The sequence below is a fragment of the Procambarus clarkii genome, chromosome 32 (assembly GCF_040958095.1).
Source record: "Procambarus clarkii isolate CNS0578487 chromosome 32, FALCON_Pclarkii_2.0, whole genome shotgun sequence".
In the NCBI taxonomy this organism is placed as follows: Eukaryota; Metazoa; Arthropoda; class Malacostraca; order Decapoda; family Cambaridae; genus Procambarus; species Procambarus clarkii.
In genome coordinates this window covers 43,925,897-43,944,417 of record NC_091181.1, presented here as the reverse complement: position 1 = coordinate 43,944,417, position 18,521 = coordinate 43,925,897, and the positions used below count along the sequence as shown (strand labels likewise).

At 43.0% G+C, this 18,521-nt stretch overlaps 1 protein-coding gene across 1 annotated transcript in view; it reads right to left on the bottom strand.

The window, feature by feature from the left end:
- Positions 1–18,521, bottom strand: part of LOC123759495 (uncharacterized) — a 430,513-nt gene that overhangs the window by 242,016 nt on the left and 169,976 nt on the right. The window contains exon 3 of the mRNA XM_069334770.1: positions 6,073–6,214. Coding sequence (XP_069190871.1) covers positions 6,073–6,214 — 142 coding nt within the window. The remainder of the gene's footprint in view (positions 1–6,072; positions 6,215–18,521) is intronic.

The following is an 18,521-nucleotide window of genomic DNA, read 5'->3' as shown; positions in this document are numbered from 1 at the left end:
GGACTGAGAATGAGGGGAGAGCAAGAACTATGAGGACTGAGGATCAGGAGAGCAAGAACTATGATGACTGAGGATCAGGAGAGCAAGAACTATGAGGACTGAGGATCAGGAGAGCAAGAACTATGAGGACTGAGGATCAGGAGAGCAAGAACTATGATGACTGAGGATCAGGAGAGCAAGAACTATGAGGACTGAGGATCAGGAGAGCAAGAACTATGAGGACTGAGGATCAGGAGAGCAAGAACTATGAGGACTGAGGATGAGGAGAGCAAGAACTATGAGGACTGAGGATCAGGAGAGCAAGAACTATGAGGACTGAGGATCAGGAGAGCAAGAACTATGATGACTGAGGATCAGGAGAGCAAGAACTATGAGGACTGAGGATCAGGAGAGCAAGAACTATGAGGACTGAGGATCAGGAGAGCAAGAACTATGATGACTGAGGATCAGGAGAGCAAGAACTATGATGACTGAGGATCAGGAGAGCAAGAACTTTGAGGACTGAGGATGAGGAGAGCAAGAACTATGAGGACTGAGGATCAGGAGAGCAAGAACTATGAGGACTGAGAATGAGGAGAGCAAGAACTATGAGGACTGAGGATCAGGAGAGCAAGAACTATGAGGACTGAGAATGAGGAGAGCAAGAACTATGAGGACTGAGAATGAGGAGAGCAAGAACTTTGAGGACTGAGGATCAGGAGAGCAAGAACTATGAGGACTGAGGATCAGGAGAGCAAGAACTATGAGGACTGAGGATCAGGAGAGCAAGAACTATGATGACTGAGGATCAGGAGAGCAAGAACTATGATGACAGAGGATCAGGAGAGCAAGAACTTTGATGACTGAGGATCAGGAGAGCAAGAACTATGATGACTGAGGATCAGGAGAGCAAGAACTATGATGACAGAGGATCAGGAGAGCAAGAACTTTGAGGACTGAGGATCAGGAGAGCAAGAACTATGATGACTGAGGATCAGGAGAGCAAGAACTATGATGACTGAGGATCAGGAGAGCAAGAACTATGAGGACTGAGAATGAGGGGAGAGCAAGAACTATGAGAACTGAGGATCAGGAGAGCAAGAACTATGATGACTGAGGATCAGGAGAGCAAGAACTATGATGACTGAGGATCAGGAGAGCAAGAACTATGAGGACTGAGGATCAGGAGAGCAAGAACTATGAGGACTGAGGATCAGGAGAGCAAGAACTATGATGACTGAGGATCAGGAGAGCAAGAACTATGATGACTGAGGATCAGGAGAGCAAGAACTATGATGACAGAGGATCAGGAGAGCAAGAACTTTGATGACTGAGGATCAGGAGAGCAAGAACTATGATGACTGAGGATCAGGAGAGCAAGAACTATGATGACAGAGGATCAGGAGAGCAAGAACTTTGAGGACTGAGGATGAGGAGAGCAAGAACTATGAGGACTGAGGATCAGGAGAGCAAGAACTATGATGACTGAGGATCAGGAGAGCAAGAACTATGAGGACTGAGAATGAGGGGAGAGCAAGAACTATGAGGACTGAGGATCAGGAGAGCAAGAACTATGAGGACAGAGGATCAGGAGAGCAAGAACTATGATGACTGAGGATCAGGAGAGCAAGAACTATGAGGGCTGAGGATCAGGAGAGCAAGAACTATGAGGACTGAGGATCAGGAGAGCAAGAACTATGATGACTGAGGATCAGGAGAGCAAGAACTATGAGGACTGAGGATCAGGAGAGCAAGAACAATGAGGACTGAGGATCAGGAGAGCAAGAACTATGATGACTGAGGATCAGGAGAGCAAGAACTATGAGGACTGAGGATCAGGAGAGCAAGAGACCTCTGATGAAGAACACAGCTACACGCGAGGCATGCCGAACACCTGTGGTGTCACTAGCACTCTCATGTTGCAATAGGTGCTCAGTGCAACGCCACCACCTACTCCCAGCGCTCATCAACAGTGTACAGTTGCTCAGAGCAACACACACACAACAATTCCAGTGAGTTGTGGCGGAATTCTTGTGTCTAACGCAACCTGTTGGGCAAGCAGTCTCGGTTCATGCAAGATTATATTATCTATAGTTAGCGTGAATATGGTTCTCTGTATGGGTCTCTGTGTGGATATCTGTATGGTTCTCTGTGTGGTTCCCTGTGTGGTTCTCTGTATGGTTCTCTGTGTGGTTCCCTGTGTGGTTCTCTGTGTGGTTCCCTGTGTGGTTCTCGGTGTGGTTCTCTGTGTGGTTCTCTGTGTGGTTCTCTGTGTGGTTCTCTGGTTCTCTGTATGGTTCTCTGTATGGTTCTCTGTGTGATTCTCTGTATGGTTCTCTGTATGGTTCTTTGTATGGTTAACTGTAATAGTTCACTGTATGGTCTCTGTATGGTTTTCTGTGTGGTTTTCTGTATGATTCTCTGTATGGCTCTATGTATGGTTCTCTGTAATGGTTCTCTGTATGGTTCTCTGTATAGCTCTCTGTATGATTCTCTGTAATGGTTCTCTGTATGGTTCCCTGTATGGTTCTCTATATGAGGGAGCCGGTCGGCCGAGCGGACAGCACGCTGGACTTGTGATCCTGTGGTCCCGGGTTCGATCCCGGGCGCCGGCGAGAAACAATGGGCAGAGTTTCTTTAATCCTATGCCCCTGTTACCTAGCAGTAAAATAGGTACCTGGGTGTTAGTCAGCTGTCACGGGCTGCTTCCTGGGGGGGTGGAGGCCTGGTCGAGGACCGGGCCGCGGGGACACTAAAAACCCCCGAAATCATCTCAAGATAACCTCAAGATGGCTCTCTGTGTGGTTCTCTGTATGGCTCTCTGTGTGGCTCTCTGTATGGTTCTCTGTATGGTTCTCTGTGTGGTTCTCTGTATGGTTCTCTGTATGGTTCTCTGTATGGTTCTCTGTGTGGCTCTCTGTGTGGTTCTCTGTGTGGTTCTCTGTATGGTTCTCTGTATGGTTCTCTGTATGGTTCTCTGTGTGGTTCTCTGTATGGTTCTCTGTATGGTTCTCTGTATGGTTCTCTGTGTGGTTCTCTGTATGGTTCTCTGTATGGTTCTCTGTATGGTTCTCTGTGTGGTTCTCTGTATGGTTCTCTGTATGGTTCTCTGTATGGTTCTCTGTATGGTTCTCTGTATGGTTCTCTGTGTGGTTCTCTGTATGGTTCTCTGTATGGTTCTCTGTATGGTTCTCTGTGTGGTTCTCTGTATGGTTCTCTGTATGGTTCTCTGTATGGTTCTCTGTGTGGTTCTCTGTATGGTTCTCTGTATGGTTCTCTGTATGGTTCTCTGTGTGGTTCTCTGTATGGTTCTCTGTATGGTTCTCTGTGTGGTTCTCTGTATGGTTCTCTGTATGGTTCTCTGTATGGTTCTCTGTATGGTTCTCTGTATGGTTCTCTGTATGGTTCTCTGTGTGGTTCTCTGTATGGTTCTCTGTATGGTTCTCTGTATGGCTCTCTGTGTGGTTCTCTGTATGGTTCTCAGGTTCTCTGTATGGTTCTCTGTATGGTTCTCTGTATGGCTCTCTGTGTGGTTCTCTGTATGGCTCTCTGTGTGGTTCTCTGTATGGTTCTCTGTATGGTTCTCTGTATGGCTCTCTGTGTGGTTCTCTGTGTGGCTCTCTGTATGGTTCTCTGTATGGTTCTCTGTATGGCTCTCTGTATGGTTCTCTGTATGGCTCTCTGTGTGGTTCTCTGTATGGTTCTCTGTATGGTTCTCTGTATGGTTCTCTGTGTGGTTCTCTGTATGGTTCTCTGTGTGGTTCTCTGTGTGGTTCTCTGTATGGTTCTCTGTATGGTTCTCTGTATGGTTCTCTGTGTGGCTCTTATTAATTTTATTTAAAGGAGATTTTTAACAGATTTTATTTAAGGGAGAAGGGATCGCTGACTCAACCATGTATGAATTAAAGTATCAAATATATTATACATAATCCTACATACATGGTTTGTATGTAGGATCGTATGCATGGTGTATGTGTACCTGGGAGGGGGGGTGTGGTTTCTCTACTCTGTGAAGTGCCGTATACAAAGGTGTGTACGACACCTTTGTACACGCTTTTGTACTTAAGTCGCGTAAGGTGCCCTAATTTTAACACTGCAATGGTACAGTTCCTGTACAATTGTGTATACTTCACTGTACAGCTACCTGCCATAAAGCACAGGATTCATCGCAGCTCCAGTAGGATGCTCGGGACATTAATTTGTAATTCACAACATTACGGTCTATAAGAGTTGGAAATAATGACATACACGAGCACTATATTAATACAGTCGAACACTGTATCAATGCTACTGGACACTGTAACACTATCAACATTATGTAATCGCTATATCAACACAATTCAGACACTCTTGAATTCTATATCAATACTATTGGACACTATCGAGCACTATATCATCACTGTATGATCATCAACACGATATCAACACTATATCATCACTATATGATCATCAACACGATATCAACACTATATCATCACTATATCATCACTATTTGATCATCAACACGATATCAACACGATATCATCAACACGATATCAACCCTATATCATCAATACGATATCAACAATATCGAACAGTATAACGAAAACACTAGAAAAATATAACTCTTCGTATTGCTTAACCTAAATTATGTAGAAATACAAATACCATCATTATTGCATCGGCTGTAAAGTATTAATTACTGACTGTGATGAGCTTCTGTGACGACAGATGAATATAAATTACTGTGATGAATATCTGTGACGGAGGATGGTCACAGATTACGGTAATGATCATCTGTTATTCAGAAAGAAAATGGGTGGCGTCAAATTCCCCATAATTGCTGTTTCTCGACCACAAGATGTAACTGTAGACCAAACGGTCACAGACTCCCGAAAGTGGAGGGCGCAGCGCTGAGTCGGTTATATATATATATATATATATATATATATATATATATATATATATATATATATATATATATATATATATATATATATATATAAAAATATATATATATATATATATATATAAATATATTAGGCAGCTTTTCGGGTCTTGCAGGAAAATGTCTTAGATCTGGAACCCAAATTCTGGATCATTTATACGCAAAAATATGTCTCGAACAAATGACTCGTATTCGGACAGAAGCGAAGGCTAGTTATTGTGCAGTAATCTGGCCGTGGACTCGGGTTCGGGGCTCCCACTTACAGCTCCTGTAAGTGGGAGGGGCTGTATACACACACACGCACATGCACACGCACACACACACACACACACACACACACACACACACACACACACACACACACACACACACACACACACACACACACACACACACACGAAAACGCACACACACACACACACACACACACACACACACACACACACGCACGCACACGCACCACCCTCCCATCATATCCATAGGGGTTAAAAGGGACAGCGAGCGACAGACATGGTCATATTTTACTTATTTTTTTCATGTATTTTTATTTATTTACTGATAAACTGTTATGTCGACAACAGCATTTATGTAGCCAGCACGATGACTGAAAATGGAGCAGAAATGTAAAATAAACCAGTGATACAAAACAGTTTAATTAACAATAAAATAACACACAATTTCAGAGCTGTGTTAGTAACTAGCAAGTTATTTTATCCCTGGTCTGTTTACAGAAAAAAATAACAAATTATGCTGCATTGCCCATATTATTGACGATAATATTGCGACACTGAGAAGAATAGTTTCATAAAACTCCGCTGAAATTGATGTGATCTTGGCTGGGACAGACACAGCTACGATGATGTGATCTTGGCTGAGAGGGAGACAGCTCCGACGAAGTGATCATAACTGGGTTCGTGTGGCGCACTAACATGATCACAAACGGGAACCAACAAGTTATCTTCTCAATCTCTTGTGCATTTTTACGAACCACTATAGATCTTGACTGTTGAGCAGAGCGTCGGAGTGAAATACAGTAGTAGGTCCCCCTGGCCTCCATTCCTCGTCTGTTTCACTCCTCCGTTAGGACTTACCCTCCCTTCCTCCCTTAGGACTTACCCTCCCTTCCTCCCTTAGGACTTACCCTCCCTTCCTCCCTTAGGACTTACCCAGCACCACCATGAAGACGGAGCGGGTCTCCGTCCTGAAGGATGGGTGTTCAGCGATCACTTCACACTTGTATTCCCCGGTGGCCGCTGAGGTCATACTGTTGATAGACAGGGTCACCTGCGTCTCCGTCCGCGACACCTCCTGACGGGGGAGAGAGAGAGACAGGGGAGTGGTGAGATACTGAGAGAGTAAGAGACAGAGAGAAAACAAAGGTTAGTGAGAATGTAAATACATTGGTGGGTTCAGAGGTTATTTAATCAAGACAATATCATGTAATCTGAATAATAATGTGTTTCACCAGCCACCATAATCTCTCTGACAGGGAAAATATTACCTGTTCTCTAACCATGCTACTGTGTGTTAATAATAATAATAATAATAATAATAATAATAATAATAATAATATGCGCAAAAATATAATAATTTAAATAATCATAATAATTTAAGTAGATAATATAATTATTTAAAATATATAAATAATTTAAATAATGTAAATAATTTAAAATGTATAAATAATTTAAAATATATAAATAATTTTAAATTTAAAAAATAAATTAAAATATAGAAATAATTTGAATAATAGTAATAACATTAACATTAAAAATCAAACACAATAAGTCAATAATATAAGTTCGAAGTGAAGAAACAGTGTCTATAGCCATTGGGAATCGAACGCCGTTCTTGCAAGAAGCGAGGCCATCACTGAGCCGACAAGTCAAAGCATCTGGACACCTTTCCTTCACTCCCTAGTACTGTACCCGTCCCATCCCACATCCTTATCCTGATCCCTTTCACACAGGGATACTGTGGGACACCAAGCCAATACTGTCGTGCTGGCTTGGTGCGTTCCCCTGAAATTTACCTTCCCTTGTACTATAAATGGCACAGGGAAGACAGGCTGCCTGGTCAAGGTGTAGCTCTTGGGCCCCCACTGCCCCTGTTTTTAACTTGTAAATAAATCGACCAAAGTACTTGTAATTTACATCGTTTCGTTTTTATGAACGAGGGCTCGTAAATTTATTTCTCCTTTACACAGGTCAGAAAAACTTCTTCAGCGTATAGCCTGAGTGGACTAGGTGAAGAAGCTGTTGAGGTCAATTTAATAATATGTTGTTATGATGTTAATACCGCAGCCACACGAGTGAATAGAGATGTTGCATTCATCTACTGATGGTCTGACGGCTGAGTGGACAGCGCTCGGGATTCGTAGCTTTAACGTTCCGGGTTCGATCCCCGGCGGAGGCGGAAACAAATGGGCAGAGTTTCTTTCACCCCGATGCCCCTGTTCACCTGGCAGTAAATAGGTACCTGGAAGTTAGACAGCTACTAAGGGCTGCTTCCTGGGGATGTGCAACAAAAACGTGTCCTGGTCGAGGACCGGACCACAAGGACGCTAAGCCCCCGAAATCATCTCAAGATAACATCAAGATAACCTCAACATGGTCAACAGGCGGGTCTAAATACCCGAGGTGGTACCTGGCGCGTACATCTAGATGAGCCCCGAGCCCATCAGAACAGGCACCTGAACCCTCGATGGGTCGCCATTCAGGACACGTTACATCAGTTACGGTTGGACGGTCCCTGAGACTCCGGTTCTAGCGGCGCTCTCCCCCACCTCAGTGAAAAAACGCATGTGAAAGATTTGTAAGTTTCTCTTAGTTCTTCTATACTTCCCCACTTCTCTCCCTCAACACCCTACACTACTCACTACTCTCCCTCACTCCCCAACCATCTCATTTATCTCTCTAACTCTACACCTTACACTTCTCTCGCGCACTACGAGTCTCTCTCACCCCAGTACTCTCCTATTTAAAACTGTCTCCCTTGCTCCTGAGCACTTTTTTATACTCCTCTGCCTCAAGGAAGAGACTCTGGCCATCCCTCATTTTTTCCCGACCCTTTGATCTTAATTCCTTGGCGAAAATACATTTTCTCTCCGACCGAGACATGTCGAGGACGCGCCTTTCAACAAATCACGAATCACAAAAGGCGAAGACACAGGCAAAGAGCAGCCTGGCGCAGGAGGAGATCCTCACTCTTGACCTGTGTCTCTGTGTATATGACTCTACGAGTTGCAGACATCAAACGCTCGCTGAACCCTTCAATCAGAGGCGAGAGCATTGATACCGTCCGTCCAAGGTGCTCTTCTCCCTCCAAGACCCTGCTGGGAGGATCCTTGATCTCGCAAGACGATGCATCCGGCCAACAGCTCTCTGACAACAATGGTTAAATTTGACGCCGGTAAAATTGTCCTTGACGTGGGTAAATTGGCCTCAAGTCCTGGTGAGGAGTTGAAAGAGGAGACGGTGGAAGAGGAGGAGGAGGCGAAGATGGAATAGAAGGCAGAGAAGGAGCTTGGGAGCCTCATTGTGGCGTTTTTTCGCTCTCCCGGTAAACGTCGTTTAACATATCAGCCAACTTGGCAGCGAGGCCCGTCCCGTCCCCTTGAAATAAATGGTACAATAGAAGCTTAAATGTATGCACTGGTCAGAGTGTCGAGGCTGCAGGAGACATCTGCTCCTCTCATGAGAGTATGTTGTTACGTGACAGAGCACGCACGGACGAGCTTTAGCTCCGGAGCCCCACGTTTCGAACTGTTTCTCGTCATTTCGTCTTGTAAAACTGTGAGTGAAGGATCGATCATCTCTTTATTGTCTAAGTTCCATCCACTTAACGCCCTTAAGCTCAACTGTTTACTCACATCCTTGTGGCTCTTCTTTCGTCTACGAATGTTCTCGTGTTCGGCTACTCCTCGTTCTCAGCATGTTTGGCATGAGTATGTGAGTGACCAACCAAGCAGAGAGACGGGGGACCCTGTAAATGAGTTCCTCATTATTCTCTCCGGCAACAGCCCACGCTAGAGCGCGAGCGACGGTAATCCAAATGGATGATGCAAAGGGGAAATCTAGCTGAAGAATTTTAAACCAATAGGGATTAAGTCCAGACGACATTCTGTATCGACCTCGGAGCGAGTGAGCTGGAGGAGACCTCTACCAGGAACTGCATGCCTTGGCTGTTGTCTTTTACGACCTTACACTCCGTATTGCAATAGTCTTGTGTCAACTCCACTGAGCGGTTAATGGCATTTCAATTTGAAACATTTGCCTGGTAATATCAAACTTCAAACGATTTCTGAATATAGTCAAATGTCATTGAATATTTAGCCAACTTTAACAGAAGGAAATCTATATCACGATTTGCTATAATTGGATTTTGTTTAATGTTTCAACGAAACTTTTGTCTGGTCTCTCTTTGTACCCAAGCTTAATGACGTATTGGACTCTCTAGTGAGCTGCGGCTCCTGCTTAAGTACAATTATATAACGTAAGAAAATCATAAAAATAATCACAAAAGGACTATTGGACCATACGTGACAGCTCCTATATACATCCACCTAAAGTCATTCATATACAGGCTATCGTAGTACAGTTGGCTTCATTCTCGACTCATAATCGAGGGAGGATCCTGAATTCGATTTATAGGTGGGTAAGAAATGATGGGAACGTTTTCTTTCACCTACTATATCTATTTACCTAGCAGTAAATAGGTACTTGGGTATTAAGCAACTGATGCATCCTTCAGGGGACCTCAATATATGCTATAAGAGTGTGTGTGTGTCTGTCTGTCTGGTAGTCCAAAACTGGAACCCAGACGCTTGCGGCTAGCCTCACTCAAATTGGCAGGAGGAATGGTTTGTGGTACAGGACGGACATAGGCTCATTGGTGTAGGCCTAAGTTAAATGATTTAAGAAATATTAGCAAATATAAACACCTCTTGGGCATTTTCGTGCAGTCTTTCGTTTGATTCAAGTGTAAAATATGGCACGTGTATTGACATGTAGTTACTGAAAAGAAACTGGAATAGGGAAAGTTAAAGAGGAGGAAGGAAAGCACAACTGATTAGTTTGTCGCTCAGCTCCTTCAGGAACATCAATGCACATTTACCCATCGAACAAAGGGTTTTCAAGCCGTATGGAAGAAAACTGTAGCAATGTACCAATTTTAGTTTAGTTCAATTATAATGCACCCCATACCCATTCTGTGGGCGGTGGTGGAAAGGGTTACAGAGGCACATAATGGGCTCAGGGACTGAACCCCACAATGCATTTAGATAAACAAATGTGCCAGACCTCTGCTCTTGATGGCTTTCTGCCTTCCCTTGAATCATTGAGAAAAACAGCACACCTTCGTTGTATTAATTATAATAAGTATAATACATTCTATAGTTAATTTTTTTATTCTTTTAGTCAACCTTGAACAAAGATGGCATTTGTAGACATCCTCTTCGAGTTAAACTAAGATGCACGAGCACTAGTTGCGGGATAGATGCCATAAACAAGAAAATAATCAAGACGGATCATGCAGCCATATTCAGTGAAACCTGTCGAAATGAAAACTTGCTGCCAGTATACACCAAGATGCATATTAGAATACTTCTTATAAATAATATATTGTTCAATATATCTATTTCTCTACTTTTGTGCCGTTCTATCTAGCAGTCGCTTTGTCTATATATTTTAATATTGAATATTTTACATCTTATTTAGCTTATAATTGATCAATATCTTAAAATTAGACATTATTTAGTCTGCCTCCACAGCCTCCTCCCCCACACTCTGAAAGGTCACAACACCAACCAACCAACCAACCAGGACCTGCTGAGAGGTCATCCTTCAACTTCTATCCATCAGGTTCCCACCGCTCTCATCCACAGAACGCCGTGTTCAGAGACACCTCTATCCCACCCTAATAATGTACCAACAGGGCTACTTGGGAACGAGACCTGTCGAACATATTGTTGTTGTTCAAGATTCGCTACCTGAAACAAAATGTTCCAAGTAGCACGGGCTATGGTGAGCCCGTAAACTGCCCTTTTTTTTGTCGAAGATATCACACACTGCATATGTGTTATTCCTATTCAATTTAGACGATTTTCATATTCAGGAAGTACTTGGGTAAATACTGGTTTATAGGAAGCGGTGTTGATTTTGGGAGCATATTACACGATAACATAGTAGAAGTGGACTCGTTGTATTGTTTCAAGCGTAGGTTAAACATATACGTGATTAAGTTCATGTTGGATGTAAATAGAGCTGCCCCGTATGGGCCAATAAGTCTTCTGCACTTTATTCTTATGCTATTACTTGGATGGGTACCCGGCGTGGCCCGGGACTATCTGTTTGTATTCCCTTTAACTCAATATCTTTACTCCTACCTATCTTTATGCCTACCAATCTCTCTCTTCTTATCTCTATTTAGCTGTATATTTATATCCCCTTTCATCCCCCCCCCTCCCTATATCCACCTCAAGAAGCACTAAAACAAATGCATTACTCTCAGTTACCTTACTTTCTCTTCTCTTCCTCTATACATTTTTTTTTTATTAATATATGAGGTACATCTGCATTAGTGCAGCTACCCTAGACTATATGAAGTGGAGTACAGTGTGTCAAAAAAGCTAACTAGGTGATGCTAAAAAATCCCCATCACACAGGATGGTTAGTCATACAGAGGCATGTGATAAGCGGTCTGCACTGGCAGACTCCGGATGCATTTTGAGGATATCATCAACAAGATTGAATAAGGTAGCAGTGGTAATACAAGTCCCCATCTCGCAGGATGGTTAGTCATACAGGGCCATGTGTTTAGTAGCCTGCACTGGCAAATTTTGGGTATACTGTGAGGATATCTTCAAGAATACGAGAGTGAATAAAGTAATTGCAAAGCTCCAGGTACCTCATGCCAACTGGTCTGAAAGGTCTAATAACTGGGCATTCAGTTATGTAGTGCGGGAGATCGTGCCGTAGTTCCTGCTCACAGAGTTTGCAACTGGAGTGCTCAGGATTGGGAGATCCGTCACCTGCAGCCACCTGCCACAGGTAACGGTAACCCAACCTGATCCTTGCAACCACTGTGTCGCACAGTCTAGTGGACGTTTTGTACTGTCCATAGATGTAGGTTTCAGATCTGAACAAATCATAGCTTTTTATACTAGTACTTTCAGGTCGTTGGGAGTCAGTAAGTTCTTTCCTATCAGATCTGAATGTTTGGACCAATACAGTTTTGACAGCAGAGATGGGGATACCTAGATCTAATTCAACTTCAAACTTGTTACACGCTAATTTGGCTGCAATGTCTGTCTCATTATGATGGGTTATATATATGTGAGAAGGTATCCATACAAAGGAGATTCGAGACCCTTTACTCTGTGCATCAATTGGGTCATTTATAAGTGGGAGTATGAGGTTCTTGCTGTTGATCTTCCAAGAGAAGTTTTCGATTGCTTGAAGAGCAGATTTTGAATCACAGAATATTATTCCTCCAATGTTTTTTAATGTACTGGTTGCTAAGTGTAATGCTGCTAGTTCTGCTTGTGTGGAGGTCAGCCAGTTGTTTAACCTGACACTGACAGTCTTTGTGCAAATATTTTTTCTATAAAACCTACATGCTGCTGCAGTCCGTCCAGTAGAGGATTGGACTGAGCCGTCGATGTAGACACAGTGCTCGTGAGATCTTAGACTCTCGATGGAGGAGGCAATTGTTTCAAGAGTGACAGCTTTGAGAAGAACAAGATTCTCATTATCTTTCTTGGTGACAGGTGTGTATGATACTTGAATGGTGGGGTATCTTCTTGAGATCTTGAGGTTATCTTGAGATGATTTCGGGGCTTTTTAGTCTCCCCGCGGCCCGGTCCTCGACCAGGCCTCCACCCCCAGGAAGCAGCCCGTGACAGCTGACTAACACCCAGGTACCTATTTTACTGCTAGGTAACAGGGGCATAGGGTGAAAGAAACTCTGCCCATTGTTTCTCGCCGGCGCCTGGGATCGAACCCAGGACCACAGGATCACAAGTACAGCGTGCTGTCCGCTCGGCCGACCGGCTCCGATAAAGAGGAATATCAGAGACAGGTAGATTGCACTTAAAAGGAATGTTAAGTTTAATGAGATTGTAAGCATTGTTGCTCAGCCAATTATCATAAAAGGAGTGAGTTGGTATGTCGGCACCAGTCAATAGGGTGTTAACAGCACTAAATAATTTGTCTCTGAGCAATGCAGGAGATGTTGGGTCTCTCATGACTTTAAGGCGAAAAGTGGTGTTAACTTGCATTATTCTCTCTAGTATGGTTGGAAGCTTCAGTTCTTCCCTCATGTTGATGATTCTTGTGCATCTTGGGGCACCAAGAATTATCCTCATGGCCTCATTCTGTACTACTTCAAGTTTGTCCAACACAGAGGAGGGGAAATTAATTAAGTGCAGAGCATTATAATCAACGAGAGATCTAACAAACATCATATAGAATAGTCTAGCATATTTAATATTGATACCAATATTCTTACCAGTAAGTGTTCTCAATGGTTTTAGTCTTTCTTTTAACCTACGGTGTAGATCATGTACAATGTCACTGTTAATACCAACTCCAAGGTATTTGTGCTGCCCACACGTTTCAATGTTCTGGTTGTTGACCTTGAAAGTTATAGGGACATGAGTTTTCTCTTGGGGATGGAGAACTCTGGATTTAGTTATAGAGATAACAAGACCACATTCAATGCTTTTAGCAGCGAATGAATCAAGTAGAGCTTGCAGTCTAGTTTGGGAATTTGCAACAATGCATATATCATCGGCATAACAAATGACGGCTTCGTCAGGTAGTGTGGGAATATCAATTGTTAATTTATGCATCAGAACATTGAACAGTGTAGGACTTAGCACTCCACCCTGGGGTGTACCCAACTCAAAGGGTGCACAAAGTTTACTTTTGACCCCCTTGAAAAGGACTGAGGCGGTTCTGTTACTCAGGTAACCCCTGAGCCATGTCAACAGTCTTCCCTTAACTCCAAAAGAGGCTAACTGTTCTAGGATTATTTCTCTGTTTGCTGTATCAAAGGCAGTTTGGAGATCAATAAATGCTGCCTGAGAGTTTGGTCCCTCTCTGATAAAATACTCAGCAAAGCAAGTTTGTGTGCTTCTTCCAGGAAGGAAACCATACAGGTTAGGGGCAAGATGGGGCTTGATTTGAAACATTAGTCTGTCGAGAATAATTCTCTCAAGAACTTTACACATGCACGACGTCTGCAAATGACCTGGGGCTGTGGGTAATTACTAATATCTCTTAAATAATTTAATTTAGCCCTACCCCTACCAAAAGACTATGTCCGTCTTGTACCCCCAAACCATTTTCCCCTGCAAATTCGGGTGAGGCTAGCCCCAAGCGTCCATAACCTCTTACTTTGGACAGACAGGCAGATATAGACAAACATATAGACAGACACACATTCTCTCTAATAGGTCTAGATTAAGCTGGTAGATTGTTTGCCAGGTGATTGAAAACAATCGCCTGGAATGGGTTGGTACTCGACTGTGAGTCAATTATTTTGTGTTGTTTGATAAGAGAGATCTCATCAGACGCAGGAAATATTGCATCAGTAACCCAACAAATAAAAATGAATAAATTTTACAATAAAAACCTGACTTTTACTTTATTTGATTTTATATTACTGGAATAAACGGAGAAAAAATTACTAATTTTAAGAAAATGTTTAATTGGCGATGTGGGAAATAACGCAATGTTCTTCTTTAACAAAAGCACCAATCGGGAGTGACACAAAAGTTATACAAATATTAAACATCATGGAAATATATATAAATATATAAAAGAATGCTTACAGTGAAAAATAAAAAGCGAGGAAACAGCAGCGTTTGGGCATATTGTTACCATCCACCAGCCAGGACCTGGTGACAGGAACGTGATCAAAGAAACTGTGATTAGCACGTGGTGAGGCAGACAGATAGCTAAAACAGGAGTTGCCAGAGAGGTCGTTGTAATATTTGTGCCGCCACAGAGTGTCGTGTGGAAACACAGTACAGTAGTCGAGTAATGGTCTACTGAGGAGCGAGAGACGTCTCTATGACGTAACACTCATCACCACCTGGTCTACGTTTAGATGTACCAAATACCTTGCGGTTACCTTGAGTTCATTTCGGGGATCAATGTCCCCGCGGACTGGTCTCTGACCAGGCCTCCTGGTTGCTGGGCTGGTCAACCAGGCTGTAGGACGCGGCTGCTCACAGCCTGACGTATGAATCACCGCCTGGTTGATCATGTATCCTTTGCAGGTGTTTATCAAGTTCTCTCTTCAACACTGTAAGGGGTCGGCCAGTTATGCTCCTTATGTGTAGTGGAAGCGTGTTGAACAGTCTCGGGCCTCTGATGTTGATAGAGTTCTCTCTCAGAGTACCTGTTGCACGAAGGGGCTGTCATTGTGAAGTAGTACTCCACTCTAGAGAGCACTGCATCTTGAAATGTATCATCATTGTTAGAGCATTTCTTGTCTGGAAGGTTCTTGTTATCCAAACTCTCATTTTTCTTGCTGTTGTGACGGCCACTTTATTGTGTTCATTAAAGGGAAGGTCTTCCCACATGAGTACACCCGTATTCTTTACAATGTTTTTTCGTTCTATGTTATGATTTGACTGCGCTTTATATGTGGTTTTCGTTTCTATATTTTCATTTTTTCCGTAGCGCATCAGCTGAAACTTACCTTAGTTAAATACCATATTATTTTCAGTTGCCCATAGAAAGATCCGATTTACATCTGATTAGAAGATTGCCGTGTCCTCCATGTTGTCTACTCTCATAAAAGTCCCAGTTGACTAGAGCTCGTCTGGGAACACTCAGAGCATAGGTTCGAACCCTCATCAAGTCTCCTGTGGATTTTTTCTTTGATGTCACGATAATGTGATTTATCTGTGTAAGCAAATGCTAGTGTCATCTGCAAAGGACGATAGAGTACTATAGTTTGTGTACTTATGTCCGATGTGCGGAAGAGAAAAAGTACAGGAGTACTCTGAGGGACTGAGCTCTTCACGGTTGATGGACCGGATTTTATTTTCTAAACCATTACTCATTGGGTTCTGTTAGTCAGGAAATTGTAGATCCATCTGCCTATTTTTTTCCCTGTAATTCCTTTTGCACGTATTTTATGTGCAATAACACCATGGTCACATTTGTCGAAGGTCTTTGCGAAATCGGTGTAAATTACATCAGCGTAAATGTAAATTACATCAGCGTTTTGTTTGTCTTCCATGGCATCTAGGGCCATGTCATAGTGATCCAGCAACTGTGACAGGCAAGAGCGCCCTATTCTGAAACCATGTTGTCCGGGGTTATGGAGATGCTGTGATCCCATGTATTTTGTGATCCTATCTTTCTTAGCACTCTCTCAAAGATTTTTATGATGTTAGTGCTATCGTTGGTTTTAGGGCGTGATGTGGTGATGGTTTTTATAGAGAGGCTACGGCAGATGCTACTTCTCTTACTTTCTTAAGGGGTCTCGGTAGTACAGTGGTTTCGTTCTCGACTCAGAACTGAGGATCCAAGGTACGATACTGGGATATATATATATATATATATATATATATATATATATATATATATATATATATATATATATATATATATATATATATATAATATGTGTGTGTACTCACCTATTTGTACTCGCCTATTTGTGCTTGCGGGGGTTGAGCTTTGGCTCTTTGGTCTCGCCTCTCAACTGTCAATCAATTGGTGTACAGATTCCTAGAGCCTACTGGGCTCTATCATATCTACATTTGAAACTGTGTATGGAGTCAGCCTCCACCACATCACTTCCTAATGCATTCCACCTGTTAACTATTCTGACACTGAAAAAGTTCTTTCTAACGAAAGAATGTGTGTGTTTGTGTATACCAATCCTCGACAAGATGAATTAAGTTGCCCCATTTTAAATTTGAGTACAAAACTCTCCATCAGAAAGAGTTGCTCATCTGTCACCCGATGAATAACTCTTGACAAAGATGTTTCGGGGTAACAGCCTGAGAGGTGAGGGTCTTCGTGGCGTGTTCCCAGAGAGCACGTGAGGATGGCTCACTTGCTCTCATGAGATAATTGTGTCGGGAAACAGACGTGACCAAACACCCAGGGGAACGCCACTAGTTTGTACCGTCTAAAGGCAAGAGACGACCAATATTGAATTTCAGGAACAGCGAAGCTGCAGTTCAACAGGCAGAGAGGAGGCGCTTGTAGAACCTTCAACAGTGACAGACAACGAATGGTTTTGTCCAGTGACAGACAACGAATGGTTTTGACCAGTGACAGACAACGAATGGTTTTGACCAATTTATATAAATTAGTGAAACTGATCTACTTGAGTTATAAAGTTACTATCGTAACATCATCTGTAACTTCCCACTATAAAAACTCAACACTGAAAATCAAACGAAATTAATAAAAAAGCTATATGGCTATTTATATAGTTATGCCACATAATAAAAGCAGTTTCAACGAGACAAGAAACTAATTCATAAGAAGTATTCATACACGTCGTCTCTCGCTAACAATTCTCTTCATTTCGCGTCGAGGTCGCTAGCAACAATCCCATGGGTATTGTGGACAATTGCTGAAATAGTTTATTGATGTCGCTAATTGGCGATAATGGTATGTCTTTTCCTGCAGACTTCCTGGTACACTCTAACAGGCGAACCAGATCATCTAGAGGCACTTACCACCCATACTCCTTCCCAAGTGGTTATCTAACTTAGCCTAGCCTGGCATAACTAAACCTAACCTGCCCAGCTTAATCTAACCTGGCCCAGCCTAATCTAACCTGGCCCAGCCTAATCTAACCTGGCCCAGCCTAACCTAACCTGGCCAAGCTTAACCTAACCTGGCCCAGCTTAACCTAACCTGGCCCAGCTTAACCTAACCTAACCTGGCCCAGCCTAACCTAACCTGGCCCAGCCTAACCTAACCTGGCCCAGCTTAACCTAACCTGGCCCAGCCTAACCTAACCTGGCCCAGCCTAACCTAACCTGGCCCAGCCTAACCTAACCTAACCTAACCTGGCCCAGCCTAACCTAACCTAACCTGGCCCAGCCTAACCTAACTTGGCCCAGCCTAACCTAACCTGGCTTAACCTAACCTAACCAAGCATAAGTTAACCAAAGCATAACCTAGCCCAGCTTAACCTAGCCCAGCTTAACCTAACCCAGCTTAACCTAGCCCAGCTTAACCTAACCCAGCTCATTAATAGGATATTCTTTGTTACGTTTGATTAGGTTAAGTTACATTCAGAGAACACTCAAGGACGGTAGAAGGGGAGAAGATGAGAGACTTCAAGTGAATCTATTGTCCTGTTGTCGTGGTAAAGTCCCCCTCACGACCACTGAGGAAACATCACCATTATCTTCCCCCTCACGACCACTGAGGAAACATCACCATTATCTTCCCCCTCACGACCACTGAGGAAACATCACCATTATCTTCCCCCTCACGACCACTGAGGAAACATCACCATTATCTTCCTCAGAAAACAGAATTGGTTACCAAACATCGACATTTTCCACTCGGGATAACACAGTGACCGGAGGACCTATATCAAATTCCTGAGCTTCTTCACCAACGAGCTG